The 18,456-nt window shown below is 42.6% G+C and overlaps 1 protein-coding gene across 1 annotated transcript in view; it reads right to left on the reverse strand.

Annotated features, from left to right (window-relative positions):
* Positions 1 to 748: 748 nt before the first annotated feature.
* The window catches only part of LOC309390383 (opsin-5-like), a gene marked incomplete at both ends in the record, with an annotated part of 36,579 nt that continues 18,871 nt past the window's right edge, over positions 749 to 18,456 (reverse strand). The window contains 2 exons of the mRNA XM_081949677.1: positions 749 to 1,336; positions 5,973 to 6,301. Of these exons, the coding sequence (XP_081805803.1) occupies positions 749 to 1,336; positions 5,973 to 6,301 (917 nt within the window). The remainder of the gene's footprint in view (positions 1,337 to 5,972; positions 6,302 to 18,456) is intronic.

Genomic DNA, 18,456 nt, shown 5'->3' on the forward strand with positions numbered 1-18,456 from the left:
AAACCTCATGTGATCCATTTTGCAGTTGGTGATACTCTGATGTCATAAATGCAGAAGGATTTTTAGATCCTGTTTTGTTTGGAGGCTTGGCATTGTTGATTCCCCCTCCCCCCTTATAGATGCAAAATTGCTGATACAAAATTACATCTATTTAAAAAAATGTATAATTTGCAAATAACACTTTGGGAACAATGGTATGTAAGGATAAAAGGTGAAATTTTAGGTAGATTAAAAAAAAAAAAACCTTTCCCAGCTTTATCATATTAACTGGGCATGATGAAAATGATAAATCAAATATCTGGATAGCTTTAGGTAGTGGAAGGTGGACCTGAATAGAAAGGACCGACCCCTGCCTTTGAACCAGGGGTGAAATGCTACCGGTTTGGATCAGTTCACCCAAACTGGTAGTAAAAAAATGCTACCGGTTCGGGCGAAGTGATAGTTCCAACGATCAGCTGTGCAACAATCAGCTGTGCCACATGATTAGAAACCGTGCGGCACAGCTGATTGTTGCACAGCTGATTGTCCAGTAGCATTTTTTTACTACCAGTTCGGGTGAACCGGTAGCTCCGACAATCAGCTGTGCGGCACAGCTGATCGTCACACAGCTGATCGCCGGAATGACCAGTTCTCTTGAACTGGTAGCTCTGATGATCAGTTGTGTTGGCGGCCATATGCGCACGAAGCAAACCGGTAGCAGCCTTCAGAGCATTTCACCCCTGTTTTGAACCCTTTCCTCTTACCATGCTTACATGAGATCTCTCACAATGTTTGAAGGCAGAACATCCCCAGCTACATTCATAGTCCCTATTCCAGTCTTTTTCTTGGTCATGAGCACCATGACTTGCACAGTTCTCTTGAAACTTGGCCGGCAAGCTCTTCCATCTCTCAGAATTGCAAGAGGGTTAGTCTTGGAGGCTGTGTCAGATTTCTGGGTGAGCCTATAGCACCGGGGATAATTGCTGAAGCATTCAAAGGTGTCAGAACAGTTCCTGCAGGATCCACGGTGGTCAGTGAAAGCAGTAGAGAATCTCATGGAAGCCCGGCCATCTGGCGTGTGGAAGGATCGGAGGGTGATGACCCTGGACCGGCCACAACAGCAGACTGCACACACTGCCTGGAAGAAGGAGAGGTCTTTAGAAAGGAACTTCTGGAAGTTGGGCTTGAAGAGCAGATACACCAGAGGGTTGTAGGTGGCCGAGGACTTGGCGAAGACAGCAGACAGGGCAAAGGCCAGGATTGGCACTTTGCTGGCGTCGCCAAATGCTGCCCACATAGCAACAATGGCATAGGGGGTCCAAGCAGCCAGAAATCCAATGCACACAGAAACACTGAGCTGGAAAACAGAGGGAAGAACCAAGAGGAAAATCATAATATGCTCCACGTTTTGCTTCATTTTAAGGTTCTGTAAGGAGATTCCTACATTGCAATAAGATAGGGTGTGGCTTTATTGGTTTGGGTTAATGCAATACATAAACCCAGCCAATTATAATTTATTCAGGAAATCATGGTTAAGCAAGCAATGGCTTATTGTGATTTGTGACTCAAGTCTATAACTCAACCATCCGTAACTTAGCCATTCTTCATTTTGATTAAGCTTATACAGTAGAATCTAGCTGAATGTTGAGCTTTGTGGCATACCAGTGCAGAAGTCTTACAATCTCCACTGAATATCTTAGGGTCAGAGTTACTACAAATAGGCATTAGTTTTAAATGAATTTAATTCTCAGGACTTCCTGAAACAATGTAGAGTGTGGTTATGCACTGAGAGTACTGAGATGTTCCTTAAAAATAGACAATCTTCCTAAATGTCTCTGTTTCCTGGGCTTCTCTAGAACAAATAGGTGACTTCACCATCAAGTATGTTGTACATCCAACCACATTAGTCTGCTTTAATCAATTCCAGACAATGGGAAAAAATTCTAGTATCCACACAGTCTTTTCTGTGACAAAAAATGGAAGGTTATCAACTTCAGACCCTTCCTTCCTTCCTTCCTTCCTTCCTTCCTTCCTTCCTTCCTTCCTTCCTTCCTTCCTCCCTCCCTCCCTCTCTCCCTCCCTCCCTTCTACTCTTCCTTCCTTCCTTCCCCCTTCCTTCCTTCCTCCCTTCTTCTCTTCCTCTCTTCCTTCCCCCTTCCTCCCTCCCTCCTGTCCTCCTTCCTTATTTCCTCCCTCCCTCACTTCTCCCCTTCCTTCCTTTCTTCCCCCTTCCTTCCTTCCCTTTCCTCCCTTCTCCTCTTTCTTCCTTCCCCATCCCTTCCTCCTTCCTTCCTTCTCCTCTTCCTTCCTTCTCCCCTTCCTTCCTTCCCTTCCCTTCCTTCCCCCTTCCTTCATTCTTTCCTTCCTCCTTTCCTTCCTCCCTTCCCATTTTCCTCCCTCCCACCCTCCCTCCTTCCCTTGTTCAGCATGGTAGTGTCTATATGGGCATTATCTTTGCAGGTAATGTACTGAATGTGAAAACATTAGCTTCGTGCATTTCCTGTGCATGAAATTTTGCTTTGTTTCTTTAAAAGAAAAGGTAAAATCTCCCTGGAATCAAAACCGACTTCTGGGGATTACATGGAGAGATCCATATTTTCTGGGCAACATTAGAGAAGTGGTTGCTATTGCTTTCTTCCAAGGTTTCCAGTTGTTTCTCCTACAGAAGCAGGACTGCATCAGAGCTAAGCAAAGTGCTGCAACTGAATAGCATCATCATAGCATCATTCTGTGCTCAAGAGATCTAGCTGCCGGAAGATAAATAAGTATCTATCGCACTTCTGGAGAGAAACTATCTACCACAGCTCAGAATAATATGCTGCTGGCGTGTATATTTAATTAGCCTGTAATTAATGAGTTAATTAATTCAACTGGTGAATTGGTTAGTGCACTCAACCAGATGATAAACAAGCCCTGGAGTTTCTTTAGATAAGCAGGCTGTGATATGCTGCTGACATACTGCTTGCCGATCAAGAGGGTAAGGTGTGTACACAGTTAAATTAAGTTGTCAAATCATGACAAGCAGCCGTGCAACATGAATGAGCAAATCACCCCGATGTAATAGAACTCTCCCTCTCATTTTATCTTTGCCTGCTGCTGTGCCTGATTCATCCTGCCACCTCCGTCTTCCAAGGGCATTTTCGTGGGGGGAAGCAATTAAAAAAAAAAAAAAAGTTCCCCAAATGGAAGATTCTTCACATGAGGATTCCCAGGGATTCTGGAAGAATGAACCATTGGCAAGAAAGGGTGGTGGGTGCATTTAGGATAGCAGCAGGGACGTCAAGTAGATACCCCAGCTGTACGACTTAGAATAGCTTTCTAAGCAGATTGACAAGCAGTGAAACATCTTCAAGGAAAAACCAGAAAGTCCAACCGCCTCTTGAAAAAGCACCTTTGGGAAAACCATGACCTGGATGACTGAGAGTCTCAATAGACTTTTACAATCCAATACAATAGCAGAGTTGGAAGGGACCTTGGAGATCTTCTAGTCCAACCCCCTGCCTAGGCAGGAAAACCTATACCGTTTCAGACAAATGGTTATCCAGCATCTTCTTAAAGCAGGGGTGTCCAAACTTGAGAACTTTAAGACTTGTGGACTTCAACTCCCAGAATTCTGGGAGTTGAAGTCCACAAGTCTTAAAGTTCCCAAGTCTTAAAGACTTCCAGTGTTGGGGCATTCACAACCTCTGGAGGCAACTTCTGTTCCACTAATTTTTGTCACGGATGTTAAGTGAATCACTGCAGTTGTTAAGCAAATCCGACTTCTCCTATTGATTGTGCTAGTCAGAAGCCAGCTGGGAAGATTGCAAATGACTTCAGAAGGGTGGAACCATCATAAATACCATATTTTGTGGACTATAAGATGCACCGGTATATAAGACGCACCAAGATTTTGAAGAGGTAAGTAAGAAAAAAAAGTTTTTGTCCTCCCCAGCTCCCAGGAGCACTCTGCAGGATTCAGCAGGGCTGGGGGAAGGCAAAACGCCACCATTTTTGTGAAAAACGGCCCATTTTTGACCCGTTTTTAGCCAAAATGGGTTGTGGGGGCGGGGTTTCAGGAGGCCAAAAACTGGCTGTATTCAGTGTATAACACGCACCATTTCCAAGCTCTTTTAGGGGGTGGAAAGGTGCGTCTTATACAGCAAAAATACGGTACATTATGTGATTGTGGGAATGCTACGATGGTCACTTTTTCAGGGCTGTTGTAACTTCGAATGTCTGCTAAAGGAATGGTTGTAAGTAAAATAGTTTGTTTCCTTTTGGTCAGAATGTTTTGTGACTCTAAGCTCTGTGGTTGGTAAAAACATGGTTTAGGATTTAAATATGCTATGGGAACTCAGCCAAATATTGCTTAGATTATGTTTGAGAAAAACATGATTTATAGGTAAAGGTAAAGGTTCCACCACACATAGGTGTTTCCAGCTCTAGGGGGCGGTGCTCATCTCCATTTCTAAGACGAAGAGCCAGCGCTATCCGAAGACGTCTCCATGGTCATGTAACTGGCATGACTAAACACTGAAAATGCACGGAACGCTGTTACCTTCCCACCAAAGGTGGTCTCTATTTTTCTACTTGCATTTTACATGCTTTCAAACTGCTAGATTGGCAGAAGCTGGGACAAGTAATAGGAGCTCACTCCGATTTGCAGCATTAGGGATTCGAACCGCTGAACTGCCAACCTACTGATCGACAAGCTCAGTGTCTTAGCTACTGAGCCACTGCATCCCTCACGTATCTTGAACACTGCATAACAAATTCATAACAACCCAAAGCTGGAAAAAGGGGTAAGCAAGCCCAGATATCTGTTGCAAAGGGAAATGATGTTGTATGCATCAGGACATCATTTTTGCAAATGATGTGAATTACAGTATGTATTTTGTATCTGTTATAGATACATATTTTTTGAAGATACAGATTACAGTATTTTTTGGAGTATAAGACACTCCGAAGTATAAGATATACCTAGCTTTTGGGGAGGGAAACAAGGGGGAAAAAATCTGCCTCTGGCTCCCAGCATTTTGCCTCCTTGCAACAAACAGTAAACAGTACAGATAATATCCACTGTTTGTGGTGTTACATTTCAGACTATACTTGTACATATGCTGTTAAAATTGATGTGGCTTTCTGGAAGAATAGTTATTCTCTGCTATTTAAAAGAAGATACAATAGCACTAGGCTTCTTCAGATCAAGCATTTATTTTAAAAACCTTCTTCATTTTGTTAAGTTGTCTAGAACAATAATAAAGCAGTCTTTAAAAAACAAGTCTAATAATTTGAACATTCTATAGGCATTTATAGTTATTGACTTACCTCTTTGCAGCAAACAGCAAACAGCCTGAGTAGCAAAAGAAAAAAAAATCTGCCTCTGCCTCCCAGCAATTTGCCTTGTGGAGCAAACAGCAAGTTGCACCTTCAATTTCAGCATGGACCTCCTGATCATCAGCTGTTTCAGGCTGCAGAGATTGCCATAACATATTGCCCGCTCTTCAAGCCTCATTTTCCCTGATTGCTGCAAGCAGGTAAATTGCTGGGAGGCAGAGGCCAAAGGGTGGGGGCCAGTGGGTGGGTGGGGCTACATTCAGTGTATAAGATGCATCCAAATTTTTACCATCTTTAATGGGGGAAAAGGCACATCTTATACTCTGAAAAAAAATGCTATAACTTTGGAAGCCCAGAGCCCGAGTTGGAATGGAGAGATTGGTTTTCCATTTTAACACAATTCATTCTGCTTATATAACATCCTTCAGTTGGTGGTTTTTGTCAGTAAATTGAAGTACCATTTGGGATTATTTCCCTTCTTGCAGGAAAACATCCCAGAATACAAAACCTAACATTAAGAGGTTTTCTAAAGAAACTGCTTCCATATGGGTATCAGAAACCTATCCGAGTCCCTTTTTGGGAGAGGGGCGGTCTAAAAATCTAAGAAATAAATAAATAAATAAATAAATAAATAAATAAATAAATAAATAAATAAATTGTGCTTCAATCCTTACCTTGACAATTAGACTGTGGACACTGTTAGGTTTGCTCTGGGGTGACATGTGCTGTTTCACTGCTCTTCTGGATACTTTCACCGTCCAAAGGATGAGTGAGTAGGAGATGATTATCAGGATGCATGGAATGATGTAACAGAAGACAAAGAGGGCCATGATGTAGAATTTGGCTTCTCTGGTTGAGGCTTTCCATTTGATGCAGCAAGCAGTCCCATAGGGTTCTGGCCCATAACTGCCCCAGTCAGCCAGAGGAGCCGCTGCGAAGATGAATGCATAGATCCAAACACAGGCTAGCAAGACCCCAGCATATGGCGGAGAAAATTTATTGCCTAAAGAAAGAAAGGGAAGGAGACGGATCAGAGCTTTTCCCAATAAGGCAATCTGTTTATTCGTTTAGAGGATTCTTTGCCTGAAATGGAAACAAGAAAACAGACAGGGCAGCATAACTTTAACTTTTATTTAATTTCTAGACCGCCCCTCTCCCAGAAGGGACTCGGGGCGGTGTACAGTCATATTAAAAACAGTGAATATACATAATATAAATATAAAATAAATATAGGGCTGGAGGAGGTAGCAATAGTTTACTGTACAATAGTTAAAGTTAGATTAAAATTTTAAAAATTTAGCAATACATTAGAAACACCCCTAAAAACTATCCCAGGGTAAAAATATTTGCCAGGAGGTATGAATGGGACTATAAATGGGCCAGGCCAGCTAGTTGGAACAGGTGAGTCTTAAGTTTTTGTCGGAAGGAGCGGAGGTCTGTAGTAGTTCTAATATCGGGGGGGAGGTCATTCCAGAGGGTTGGGCCCATCACAGAGAAGGCTCTACTCCTAGGCGCCGCCCGTTGGCATTGCTTGGTGGACGGCACCCGGAGGAGTCACTCCCTGTGAGAGCGAATTGGTCGCAGGGATGTATGCGGTAGGATGCGATCCCGCAGGTAACTAGGTCCTGTGCCATGGAGCGCTTTGAAGATGGTAATCAACACCTTGAAACGCACCCGAAAAACCACAGGCAGCCAGTGCAGCTCGCGCAGGAGAGGTGTTATGTGGGAGTACCTAGTACTCCCCATGATAGCCCGCGCGGCCGCATTCTGAACTAGCTGTAGTCTTCGGGTGCATCTCAAGGGGAGCCCCATGTAGAGAGCATAATCAAAGCTAACAGTTTAAAACAGGGTTGTCAAACTCAAGGCCAGAGGGCCAGATCCGGCTCGCAGGGTACTTAGATCTGGCCCGTGGAGTCTCCCTGGAAACAGCGAAGGACTGGCCCGCAGTGCCTCTGCCACCCAAAATGGAGCTTGGGAGGGCTGTGTATGGCCCTCCTGAACTTTGTTTTCACTGGCAGAGGGTTGCAGGAGGCCATCGCAACAGAAAACAGAGCTTGCAAGGGCCACAAGAAGCACTCCCAAGCTCCATTTTTGCTGGCAGAGGGTTGCAGGAAGCCATTGCAGCCAAAACGGAGCTCGGGAGCCTGTTTTTGCTGGCAGAGCACTCGGACCTCCAGAGCAGTGGTGAAATTCAAATTTTTTTACTACTGGTTCTGTGGGCTTGGTGGACGTGGCAGGGAAGGATACTGCAAAATCTCCATTCCCACCCCACTCCAGGTGAGGGTTAATGCAAAAATCCCCATGTCCTCCTGATCAGCTGGGACTCATGAGGCACAGAATAAATGGAGGCAGGGCCAGTCAGAGGTGGTATTTGCCGGTTCTCCAAATTACTCAATATTTCTGCTACTGGTTCTGCAGAACCTGTCAGAACCTGCTGAATTTCACCCCTGCTCCAGAGGCACTTCCAACACGAGTGACGTCAAGCAGGTCACATCCATCCTGGCCATGCCCCCATGCCATCTCAAGGTCAAAGACAACTCTGATGCGGCCCTCAATGAAAAAGAGTTTGCCACCCCTGGTCTAAAATATAAATGGAAATACATAGATGTTTACTTTTTAGCTCAGTGAGAATCTGAGGAAGTCAAATTTTCAACAGTGCTGACTGACATGTCTTGGGATGGAAGCACTGATAGTCCACTACACTTACAACAGTTGTAAAATAGTTTTACAATGTTTTTCTTGGTGGTCGTTAAATGAACATGATGTCATAAAGCAAATGTGTCTGTTGTAAAGTGGATGCAATGGTTAAGTGATCCAATGGGTGCAATTTTGCCAAAAATTGGAAGTACCGTTTTTTCGCACAGCCGCCATAAAACACAGTAATGTGACTGTGGGACTTTGCATAGCTGTAAATGCAGGCATTGCCAAGCACCTGAAGTTTGGTCACATGACCATGGAGGGGCCCATCGGAACATTGAATCTGGGTCATAAATCCCTTTTTTTCAGGGCAGTGGTCAATGTCTGGTTCTAAGTTGAAGACTATTTATACAAGGTCTTCTAATAGAAATAATATGGGAATCTATCTTCTGTCAGCAGTGATGATGCAAACAAAATTTTGCCCATTTTCTGTGTGTGTCACTTGGATGAGACCATCACAGCTACTTCATTGATTTTGGAAACCTGACCAAGGCTTCCCAAGAGCATGAAGAAACTTGTTTTGATAAAAAAACCCTCTTTTATTACTTTACTGTGAATTCTGCTCATTCACATCCAGCAAAGTCTTTCAAGGGAGGATTTACAGTCACAGACCTTATCTGGCTTGGAGAGCTGACAGGCCGATATCTGCAGAACGTGGCAAGGAGTCGCGGAGAGTCATAACCAATTAAGCGAACTAATTGTCTTCTGCAAACTCCATTCCCCTTTCACTCCTCTTTTATTTCCTCTGGGAGGGGCCACTGATCATCCGTCTGTGGCTTTACTCCCAAATCAACTTCTGTTCTTTAGTTGTTCCCTTCGCCGGACAAGTCTGCGCATGCGCACACTGGGAACAGGCTCCAGCTGTTTGTCTGCCTCACTGATGTCTGACTCTGAAGGCAGCTGATAACTGGCGTACGGCTCTGGCCCCCTCTCTGCCTCCAACACAGAGCCCTCATCAGAGCCTTCCCCAGATTCCAGGGCTGGCCCATGTTCCTCCCCAACCTCCTCACTGTCTGAATCTGCTGCCAGTTCCACTCGCAAGCCACAACACCATTTCCTAGTGATACCCCTGCCATAAGCTATTTATTTCTATACTAATTCTGTCTGGAAATATCAGAGAGAAAACCTGGATCTATTTGTAAATACAGCTTATGTTTTATCTCGAAGCTATATCCCTGTAGAGGAAACAAAGCCATTTTTAGTTATGCACGCCGTGGAGGTTGTTTTTATGGAGTGAATGTTATAAGAGAAGGCCATTGCTTTCTTCTACAGATACCAAAGAAAAAGGAGTCCTAGAAGTTGTAAAAAGAACAATGCAACAAGATATATCGCTAAAGCTAAAAATGGGGAAACTGTTAAAAGCAGATTCAGGTCTTACACATATGATATGCAGGTGAATTACTGAGGTCCCAAAACAAAGCACACCCCATATTTATTTAAGGTGTACTATGAACCTCTTTTGCACTTTGTAATAATTGTGATGAAAATTCACATATGAGTCATTCAACATTGATTTTTTCCTAGTCCTTCCCCTTCCCATTGCTGATTCATAAAATAACATCTATTGTTATATCATGGATATGTATTATCCAGGGACATGTGGACAAAACCAGGTTTTACATAAAATGTCCCTTTCAATATGGTTGGTAAATCTCCTGTCCATGCCCCTGGTGGTATGTCCTGATTATACTCAATTAAATGATTAAATGATAGTAGGTCAGTGCGTGGCAGCTTCCTATAGTAGCTCCCCATTATATGTTTTAAACAAGGCATCGTAAAATTAGTTTTGTTTCTTCTTGTTTTGGATCCAGAACCATCAAAAGAAAATCAAGAGTGAATTAAAACTTAACATTAGACCCTTTCTCTGTTTTTTGTCTTTTGAGTTAATTCTTAAAGCTGAATTGCTTTATTCCTACAAAAACAACTTCCTAAATTCTATGCATGTTTACTGAGAAGAGAATCCTATTGAGTTCAGCGAAACAGTAACACGTTTCAATCCAGTTCAGTCCAGTCCAATCCAATCCAATCTGTCAACCGGAGGTAAAGGTTAGTATCATTCTTATGGATCTTGTACTCTCTGAGATTGGTTGTTTGCTGTCTATAAAACTGGAATGGGAAACTACTATCTGTAAACATGCAACCAATCCTACTCACCCTCAAACTGAAGATGTTACTGAAGATGTTACCTAGATCTTCATGCAAAACAATCAAGTAAGCTAAAGTCTCACCCCTCAATATTTCTGCTGCCCAAGAAGGCTACATGGAATGATTATAAAAAGGGAACAGTGTGTGTGAAGTATTTGCATTTGATAATTTGTACATCACTATCAAAGCTGACATCAGCCAGCGCATAGAAAAACTCAAAAGAAGTAATGCAAGATTGGACGACGTGGAGAGACCTGGCCCATAGAATCACCAAGAGTAGGACACGACTGAATGGATAACATTACTTGTTCATGTAGTTCTGGATTTGGAAAGCATGTTTATAATTTGGAATCAGTGACGTGCGGTGAGGTTTATGGCTGGTGAGGCACTGACACAGTGGTGGGTTTCAAATTTTTTTAGACTTGTGGACTTCAACTCCCAGAATTTCACAGCCAGGCATGCTCAGTTCCGATTTAAAGCGACAGCATTTGTTTTTCTCCTTTGCTCCTTCTTTCTTTTTCTTTTTCTTCTCCCTTCCCATCCTTCCTCCCTCTTTCCCTCCCTCCCCCCCCTCTCTCAAACACACACACACACACACAGAAGTTGGATTGGACTATCTCTCCTACCCCCTTCCCTCTCTCTCACTCACTCTCTCTCAAACAAACACACACACACACACCCTTGCTTAACTCTGCTCAAGTGATCATAAAACGCCTAAAGTCAGACTAGATGAGGCATGCAGTTCTCCTGCCTCATAGTAGAGGGCACTTTTTTAGAGGCTTTTTTAAACAGCTAAGCAGAGTCATCCACGGGGAGGCAGCAACTAACTCAGCCTGACCTCAGCTCTCGCCTTTTTCCTTTTACATTTTTTTCTTTTCATGACAGTGGTGAGGCTGTGCCTCCCCTGCCTCACCTGACTGCACGTCACTGTTTGGAATACATGAGAGATTGGGGAAATGTGTCTAGTGAGAGGGAATCAACCTTGTGATCAGAGCCACAGCCATGGGATTGGAATATCACAATGCATGGGGGGGAGGGGCCAGGCTTTGATTGCAAGTTGGTGAGTGTTGTTTTTACATTTTTGACCCCCATCCCTGAAGGGGATGTCTTATTAGCCGCTATTTCAGCCTTTACAATCACAGCCAGTATCATGCCAGTATCATTATTTAGAGTAACTATGATTATTCTCAGTTTTTGTTTCCCAGATAATTTGATCTCAGGGAACAAGTAATATACCAACCACCAAGGGAAAAGATTCCGGTTTTTGGTTCTGAGATTTATATAGTGCCTGAATGACCTTTTTCCCCCAAAGAACTGCTGGAGATTATTTTTAAAAACACTATTTGCATGCAGAGTTGTCCCTCTGCTTTCTTGCAAAAAGCTGTAGCAACTACTCTGACGAATGGCCTTTAAACACAAAATTGCATATTTGTGTGGACATGTCAAGCTGCATTGGCCAGTATTTTCAGAAGCTCTTTTGACACATTATTTGTAATGTCAGGTTTGATCAAAAGATTTGGATTTGAGGACTGTATTGTCTTTGTATATAAAAGCAACTTCTGTTTACTTCAAGGTGAGTGATTTTGTAGACACCTAGTGCCTGCTTTATAAAGCCAAACATGTATTATATCAATGCCTAATACAATACAATGTTAGCATTATTCATTCTGTCCTGTTTTAGACTTGCTAGCCAGAAATAAAGAAGTTGTTTGGAATCAATTTGGAATAAGCAGCATAGGTGGTATTCAGCCGGTTCTGACCAGTTCTAGAGAACCAATAGCAGAAGGTAGTAGTTCAGAGAACCGGAAAATACTACCTCTGGATGGCCTCGCCCACATCTATTCGTTGTCTCCCAAGTCCCAGATGATCGACTGGGTCTTCTTTTGTTGCCCTGCCCAGGAGAACGGAGCTGGAAAGCAGATTAGTGGGGTGGGGAGGGAATGGAGATTTTGCAGTATCCTTCCCCTGCCATGCCCACCAAGCCACACCCACCAACCCATGCCATGCCCACCAAGCCACACCCACCAAGCCATGCCATGATCACCAAGCCACACCCACAGGACCGGTAGTAAAAGATTTGAGAATCCCACCACTGATAAGCAGGTGGAACCATAGGTTGTATATCAGAAACACCAAAGATTCTTAGACATCCTAACGCCCACATTACAATATCCACAGCTATTTGCTATGATGCATCTGTTAGTCTTTGAATAGTGCAAGATTTGTGTTATGGACTAATTACAGTTAAGCTACAACCATTTTGTCTATGGTGATTCTCAGTCATCTAGTTGTCCCAAATATGCTTTTCAAAAGGCAACTGGACTAGCTTGGATTTTTTTCCCCTTGAGAATGTTTCACTTCTCATCCAAGAAGTTTCTTCAGTTCATGTCCCTAGGACTTAATTGTGTAATTTTATAAACAAATTAACCCCTTGTTTAACACAAAATGCTGAATCATAAACCACCAAAAAGGTAAGTATAAAAAGTGGAAGGAGGGGGACATAACTAAGGCAGAATATCAGCAAATAACCCGAGCCTGTAAAGATGAAGTGAGGAAAGCTAAGGCTCACAATGAAGAAAGGCTTGCCACAAAAGTAAAAATTAACGAAAAAAGCTTCTTCCAACATGTTAAAAACAAGAAAAAAGTTAAGGAAACAATTGGTCCATTGCTAGGAGAAAGTGGCAAGAAGGTGACAAGCAACAGGGAGAAAGCAGAACTATTTAACTCATGTTTTACATCTGTCTTTACACAAAGGGATAAAACAGTCCAACCTATCAAAAGCAGCACCACGACAATCAGGTTAGGAACACAAATTGAAATAGGGAAGAAAATGGTAAGTGAGCACCTGTCTACCCTAGATGAGTTCAAATCACCAGGACCGGATGGATTACACCCCAGGGTTCTGAAGGAACTAGCAGATGAGATCTCAGAACCACTGAATTATATCTTTCAGAGATCCTGGAACACCGGGGAACTACCAGAGGACTGGAAAAGAGCTGATGTGGTTCCCATCTTCAAAAAAGGGAAAAAAATAGATCCAGGAAACTACAGACCTATCAGCCTGACCTCAATACCAGGAAAGATTCTGGAAAAAATAATCAAGCAACGAATTTGCGAACACCTAGAAGCAAACAAAGTAATAGCCAAAAGTCAACATGGATTTGTCAAAAACAGATTATGCCAGACTAATCTTATTGCATTCTTTGATAATGTGACAAAATTAGTGGACCAGAGGAATGCCGTTGATATAGTTTACTTGGACTTCAGTAAGGCTTTTGATAAGGTAGACCATAACCTACTACTAGATAAAGTAGAAGAATGTGGGTTAGCCAGCATCACCACCAGATGGATTCGTAACTGGATGACCAACCGCACTCAACGTGTAGTCCTCAATGGAACTGCATCTACATGGAGGGAAGTATGCAGTGGAGTACCCCAAGGCTCTGATTTAGGCCCAGTACTCTTCAACATCTTCATCAATGATTTGGATGAGGGAATAAATGGGGAACTCATCAAATTTGCAGATGACACCAAGCTGGCAGGAATAGCCAACACTCCAGAAGATAGGCTTAAGATACAGAAGGATCTTGACAAACTTGAACATTGGGCACTATCTAATAAAATGAAATTCAATGGTGAAAAGAGTAAGGTTCTACATTTAGGCAACAAAAAATGGAATGCACAGGTACAGTATAGGTGATACCTTGCTCAGTAGTAGTAACTGTGAAAGGGATCTTGGAGTCCTAGTGGACAACCATTTAAATATGAGCCAGCAGTGTGCAGCAGCTGCCAAAAAAGCCAACACAGTTCTAGGCTGCATCAACAGAGGGATAGAATCAAGATCACGTGAAGTGTTAATATCACTTTATAATGCCTTGGTAAGGCCACACTTGGAATACTGCATTCAGTTCTGGTCGCCACGATGTAAAAAAGATGTGGAGACTCTAGAAGAGTGCAGAGAAGAGCAACAAAGATGATTAGGGGACTGGAGACTAAAACATGAAGAACGGTTGCAGGAACTAGGTATGTCTAGCTTAAGAGAAAGAAGGACTAGGGGAGACATGATAGCAGTGTTCCAATACCTCAGGGGTTGCCACAAAGAAGAGGGAGTCAAACTATTCTCCAAGGCACCTGAGGGTAGAACAAGAAGCAATGGGTGGAAAGTAATCAAGGAGAGAAGCAACTTAGAACTGAGGAGAAATTTCCTGACAGTTAGAACAATTAATCAGTGGAACAGCTTGCCTCCAGAAGTTGTGAATGCCCCAACACTGGAAGTCTTTAAGAAGATGTTGGATAGCCATTTGCCTGAAACGGTATAGGGTTTCCTGCCTAGGCAGGGGGTTGGACTAGAAGACCTCCAAGGTCCCTTCCAACTCTACTATTGTATTGTATTGTATTGTATTGTATTGTATTGTATTGTATTGTATTGTATTGTATTGTATTGTAAATAAGGGATTAATTTAATTAATCAAATACCTTTGCATTCTCAAAATAAGTACTTTCTTGTTAAATTTCTAGCATTCTCCTTCTTGCCTTAATGGATACCTGGGTATCTTTAACATGCTATATTGGGGTTGTAACTATATTGAGGGCTACTATTCACACTTGCAAAGCCTTAATTGAACCATCACATTGGAGAAAGGATATATAGTTTTCAGCAGCATTCCTCAATTTGGTGCTTTCCAGAAGATTGGTCTACAACTCCACCAGGGGTGGGTTCTGGCAGGCACTACTGCGCTTGTGCTTGTGTGTGCACTGCATGTGCATGCACAGTGCAATTAAAAATGTTCTGAGCATGCGCAGAACTGAAAAACAAGATGGCGGTGCCTATGGTGCCACCCGGATAACCAGTTCGGGAGCGTGGCAGGCCTGGGCCACTGCCGGTTCTATGACCCAGGCCGCCAAACCACTACTGGTTTGGCTGAACCAGTCTGAACTGTTAGGACCCACCACTGAATCCCACCCATTGATTAAGTGCCTTTAAGTCAGTGTCAATTCTTAGTGATCATATGGATAGATTCTCCCCAAAATGATTTGTCCTCAGGAGGGCCTTTTAGGTCTCTTAATGATACATTGAATGCTGTTGTAATTGAATCCATCCACATTGCTGCTAGTTTCTTTTTTCTTTTAACTTTTCCAAGAATTATGGATTTTTTAGAGGATCTTTAGGTGATATATCCAAAATATTACAGACGGAGCTTCATCAATAGTACTTTCCAGAAGAATTCTGGCTTCATTTGTACAATGATTCATTAGTTTGTTTTCCTGGCTATCGAGGATCAATGTCTTCTTCAGCAACAAAGTTCAACTCTGTCCTGTTTCTTCAAAGTCAGTAGGTCTTGCATTCATAGAATGTCACAGAAAAAAACTATTGCTGAATAATTCTATTTTTTTCTTGGTTCAGATCCATCATTCCAAGGCTTTCATTGAAATCTTACCAGTAGCTAGTCTGAGAGATATTTCTTGACTTTGCTGATGATGATCAATCCTAAAAAGCAAAGCTATCCACCACCTCAACTGATGTCAGTTGATGTATCTATTGTCATTTATTTAGCCTTCTTTACATTTAATCTTAGTTCTCCCCCAGCCCCCACTATACTCTTTGATTTTCATTACTAGCCTTGAAGATTATCTACATTCTCAGCAATCAGACTGGTGTTATCAGCATAGCACAGATTATTGATGTTTCTTCCTCCAGTTTTAAATCCGTGCTCATCTTCTTCAAATCCAGCTTTTCTGGTATATGTTTTGCATATAAATTGCATAAATAGGCAGGGAGTATGCAGACTTGCCGTTATTCCTTTGCCAGTTTGGAACAAGACTATTTTGCTTTGTTTCACAACTCCCTTAGTTATCTTCAGTGGTAGTATGATACATCAGAAGAATGCAAGATTAGAAGGGTGATCTATAGGAATGCTAGAAATTGGCCCCGTATTGGTTATACACAAAGTAGGATTTTTTGCTGGTTACAGAACATAATTTCTGAGAACTTTGAGGAGCAAATATTTCCTTTCATTCCTTTGTATCCTTTCCTTTTTAAGTATAAAATACTTATTGTTCTACACTGTACAGTAACAATTACTCATTGTTCTATACTGTTTCTTTAAACGGGCAATAGATATAGATTGTGTTATGGCAGGGATGGGATATCCCAAACAATCCACTGCAGGTTGCAACCATTCATTGAAGGTACACAACAGCAGTTTTTGGTGCGGCTGTTGATAAAAATAGGATCACCAACACAATTGCCAATGGCTGATGAGGGTTATGGAGGATTGGATTGGATTGGATTTATTAGATTTATATGCTGCCCTTCTCCCAAGGACTCAGGGCGGCGTACAGCATTAAAAAACACATAGTACAAAAGTTAAAAGGAAATTAGAAACAGTCCAAAAAACAAATCCAATTTATATAACACTCACATTTTAAAAATTAAATAAAATTAACAGGCCAGGCCGGCTTGCTGGAAAAGCCAACTTTTTAGGGCGCGTCGGAAGGACCGGAGGTCAGGGATTATGCGAAGCTCCGGGGGCAGCTCATTCCAGAGGGAAGGCACTCCCACAGAGAAGGCTCTCCCCCTGGGAGTCACCAGCCGACACTGTCTGGCCGACGGCACCCTGAGGAGGCCAACTCTGTGGGATCGTACTGGACGGTGGGAGGCTATTGCTGGCAGTAGATGGTCTCGCAGGTACCCTGGGCCTAAGCCATGGAGCGCTTTAAAGGTCATAATTAGTACCTTGAATCGCACCCGGAAGACAACCGGTAACCAGTGCTGGGTGCCTAAAAGGGGTGTAACATGGGAGCACCTAGGTACCTCCATGATAACCCGTGCGGCCGCATTCTGGACCAGCTGATGCCTCCGGGTGCTCTTCAAGGGCAGCCCCATGTAGAGAGCATTGCAGTAGTCCAGGCAAGAAAGGACGAGGGCATGAGTGACTGTGCACAGAGCATCTCGATCCAGGAAGGGGCGCAACTGACGTACCAGGCGAACCTGGTAAAAGGCCCCCCTGGTCATGGCCGTCAGATGTTCTTCTAAACTAAGCCGCGTATCCAGGAGGACTCCCAGATTGCGAGGCTTCTCTGAGGGGGCTAAAATTTCTCCCCCTATCCTCAAAGATGGAACAAGATGCACAAATCGGGATGACGGAAACCACAGCCACTCAGTCTTGGAGGGATTGAGCTTGAGGAGGAGGAGGAGGAGGAGGAGGAGGAGGAGGAGGAGGAGGAGGAGGAAGAAGAAGAAGAAGAAGAAGAAGAAGAAGAAGAAGAAGAAGAAGAAGAAGAAGAAGAAGAAGAAGAAAAAGAAGAAGAAGAAAAAGAAAGAATTGACTATAATCTACCATGTTGGTCAAATGCACATTGGCAGATAGATGCTTTGACTCATTGACTCTCACATACTGTATGTATTTGTGTATGAGATAAGCCTAGGGACAATTAACTCTACCATGATGTTCAGTAGATATCAAAACTAGTCCCCATAAGGTTATGTGCACAAACACTCTTTATACTAACCGCTCCTTTCTGGACTGGGTCATGTTGGCATGAAGAATTTAAACTGGAGAGGTTTCCCATCATATGCATGAAAATGGTCAGGCAATTAGTCATCTCTCTCTCTCTCTTTCTCTTTCCCTCCCTCCCTCCCTCCCTCCCTCCCTCCCTCTCTCTCTCTCTCTCTCTCTCTCTCTCTCTCTCCAGACTGCCCCCCCCAAAGCAATACTCTTTTTTTGCTCATAATTAAGGAACAGTCTACAGTATGGCAGAATTAATCAAGTATAAATCCCAGGCTGAAACAGTTGGAGGACAAGAAGCAAAAATAAATGTTCAAAGTAGTTGAGGAACGGATTGAAAGCATGAAGCCATATCAGCCGCATCATTTAATTTTTTTAAAGAAAAAAATGTTATCATTTTCAGATTGAAAAACTACTCCTAGATTGTATTTGTAATTGGTAAATCTCTTTAAAAAAAAAAACTGCGGAAGAGAACTCTATTTAAAAATGTTGTGCTGGTTAATGACCACTATAAAGCAATTTGTTTCTATTTAAAAATGTAACACGTGACCCCCAAAAAGCAGAGGCTTTGTATTATATCCAAAATCAAACTCCTATAAATTGAAATTTGTTTCCTAAGAATCGGTGTGTGCCAGATTCCTTTCTACCCTTTTCATCTCTTTCTTAAATCTTAAACCCTTTGATTCTTTTAAAGACTTCAAACTCCCACCCTCCCTCCCCATCCACTGTTCAAGTCTTCAGACATATATAGGAATAACATTTCTTTGAAACTAAGCAATTTGAGATATGCTGACTTTACTCACTGCCT

The sequence above is a fragment of the Natrix helvetica genome (assembly GCF_964273705.1).
Source record: "Natrix helvetica genome assembly, chromosome: 3".
NCBI lineage: Eukaryota > Metazoa > Chordata > Lepidosauria > Squamata > Natricidae > Natrix > Natrix helvetica.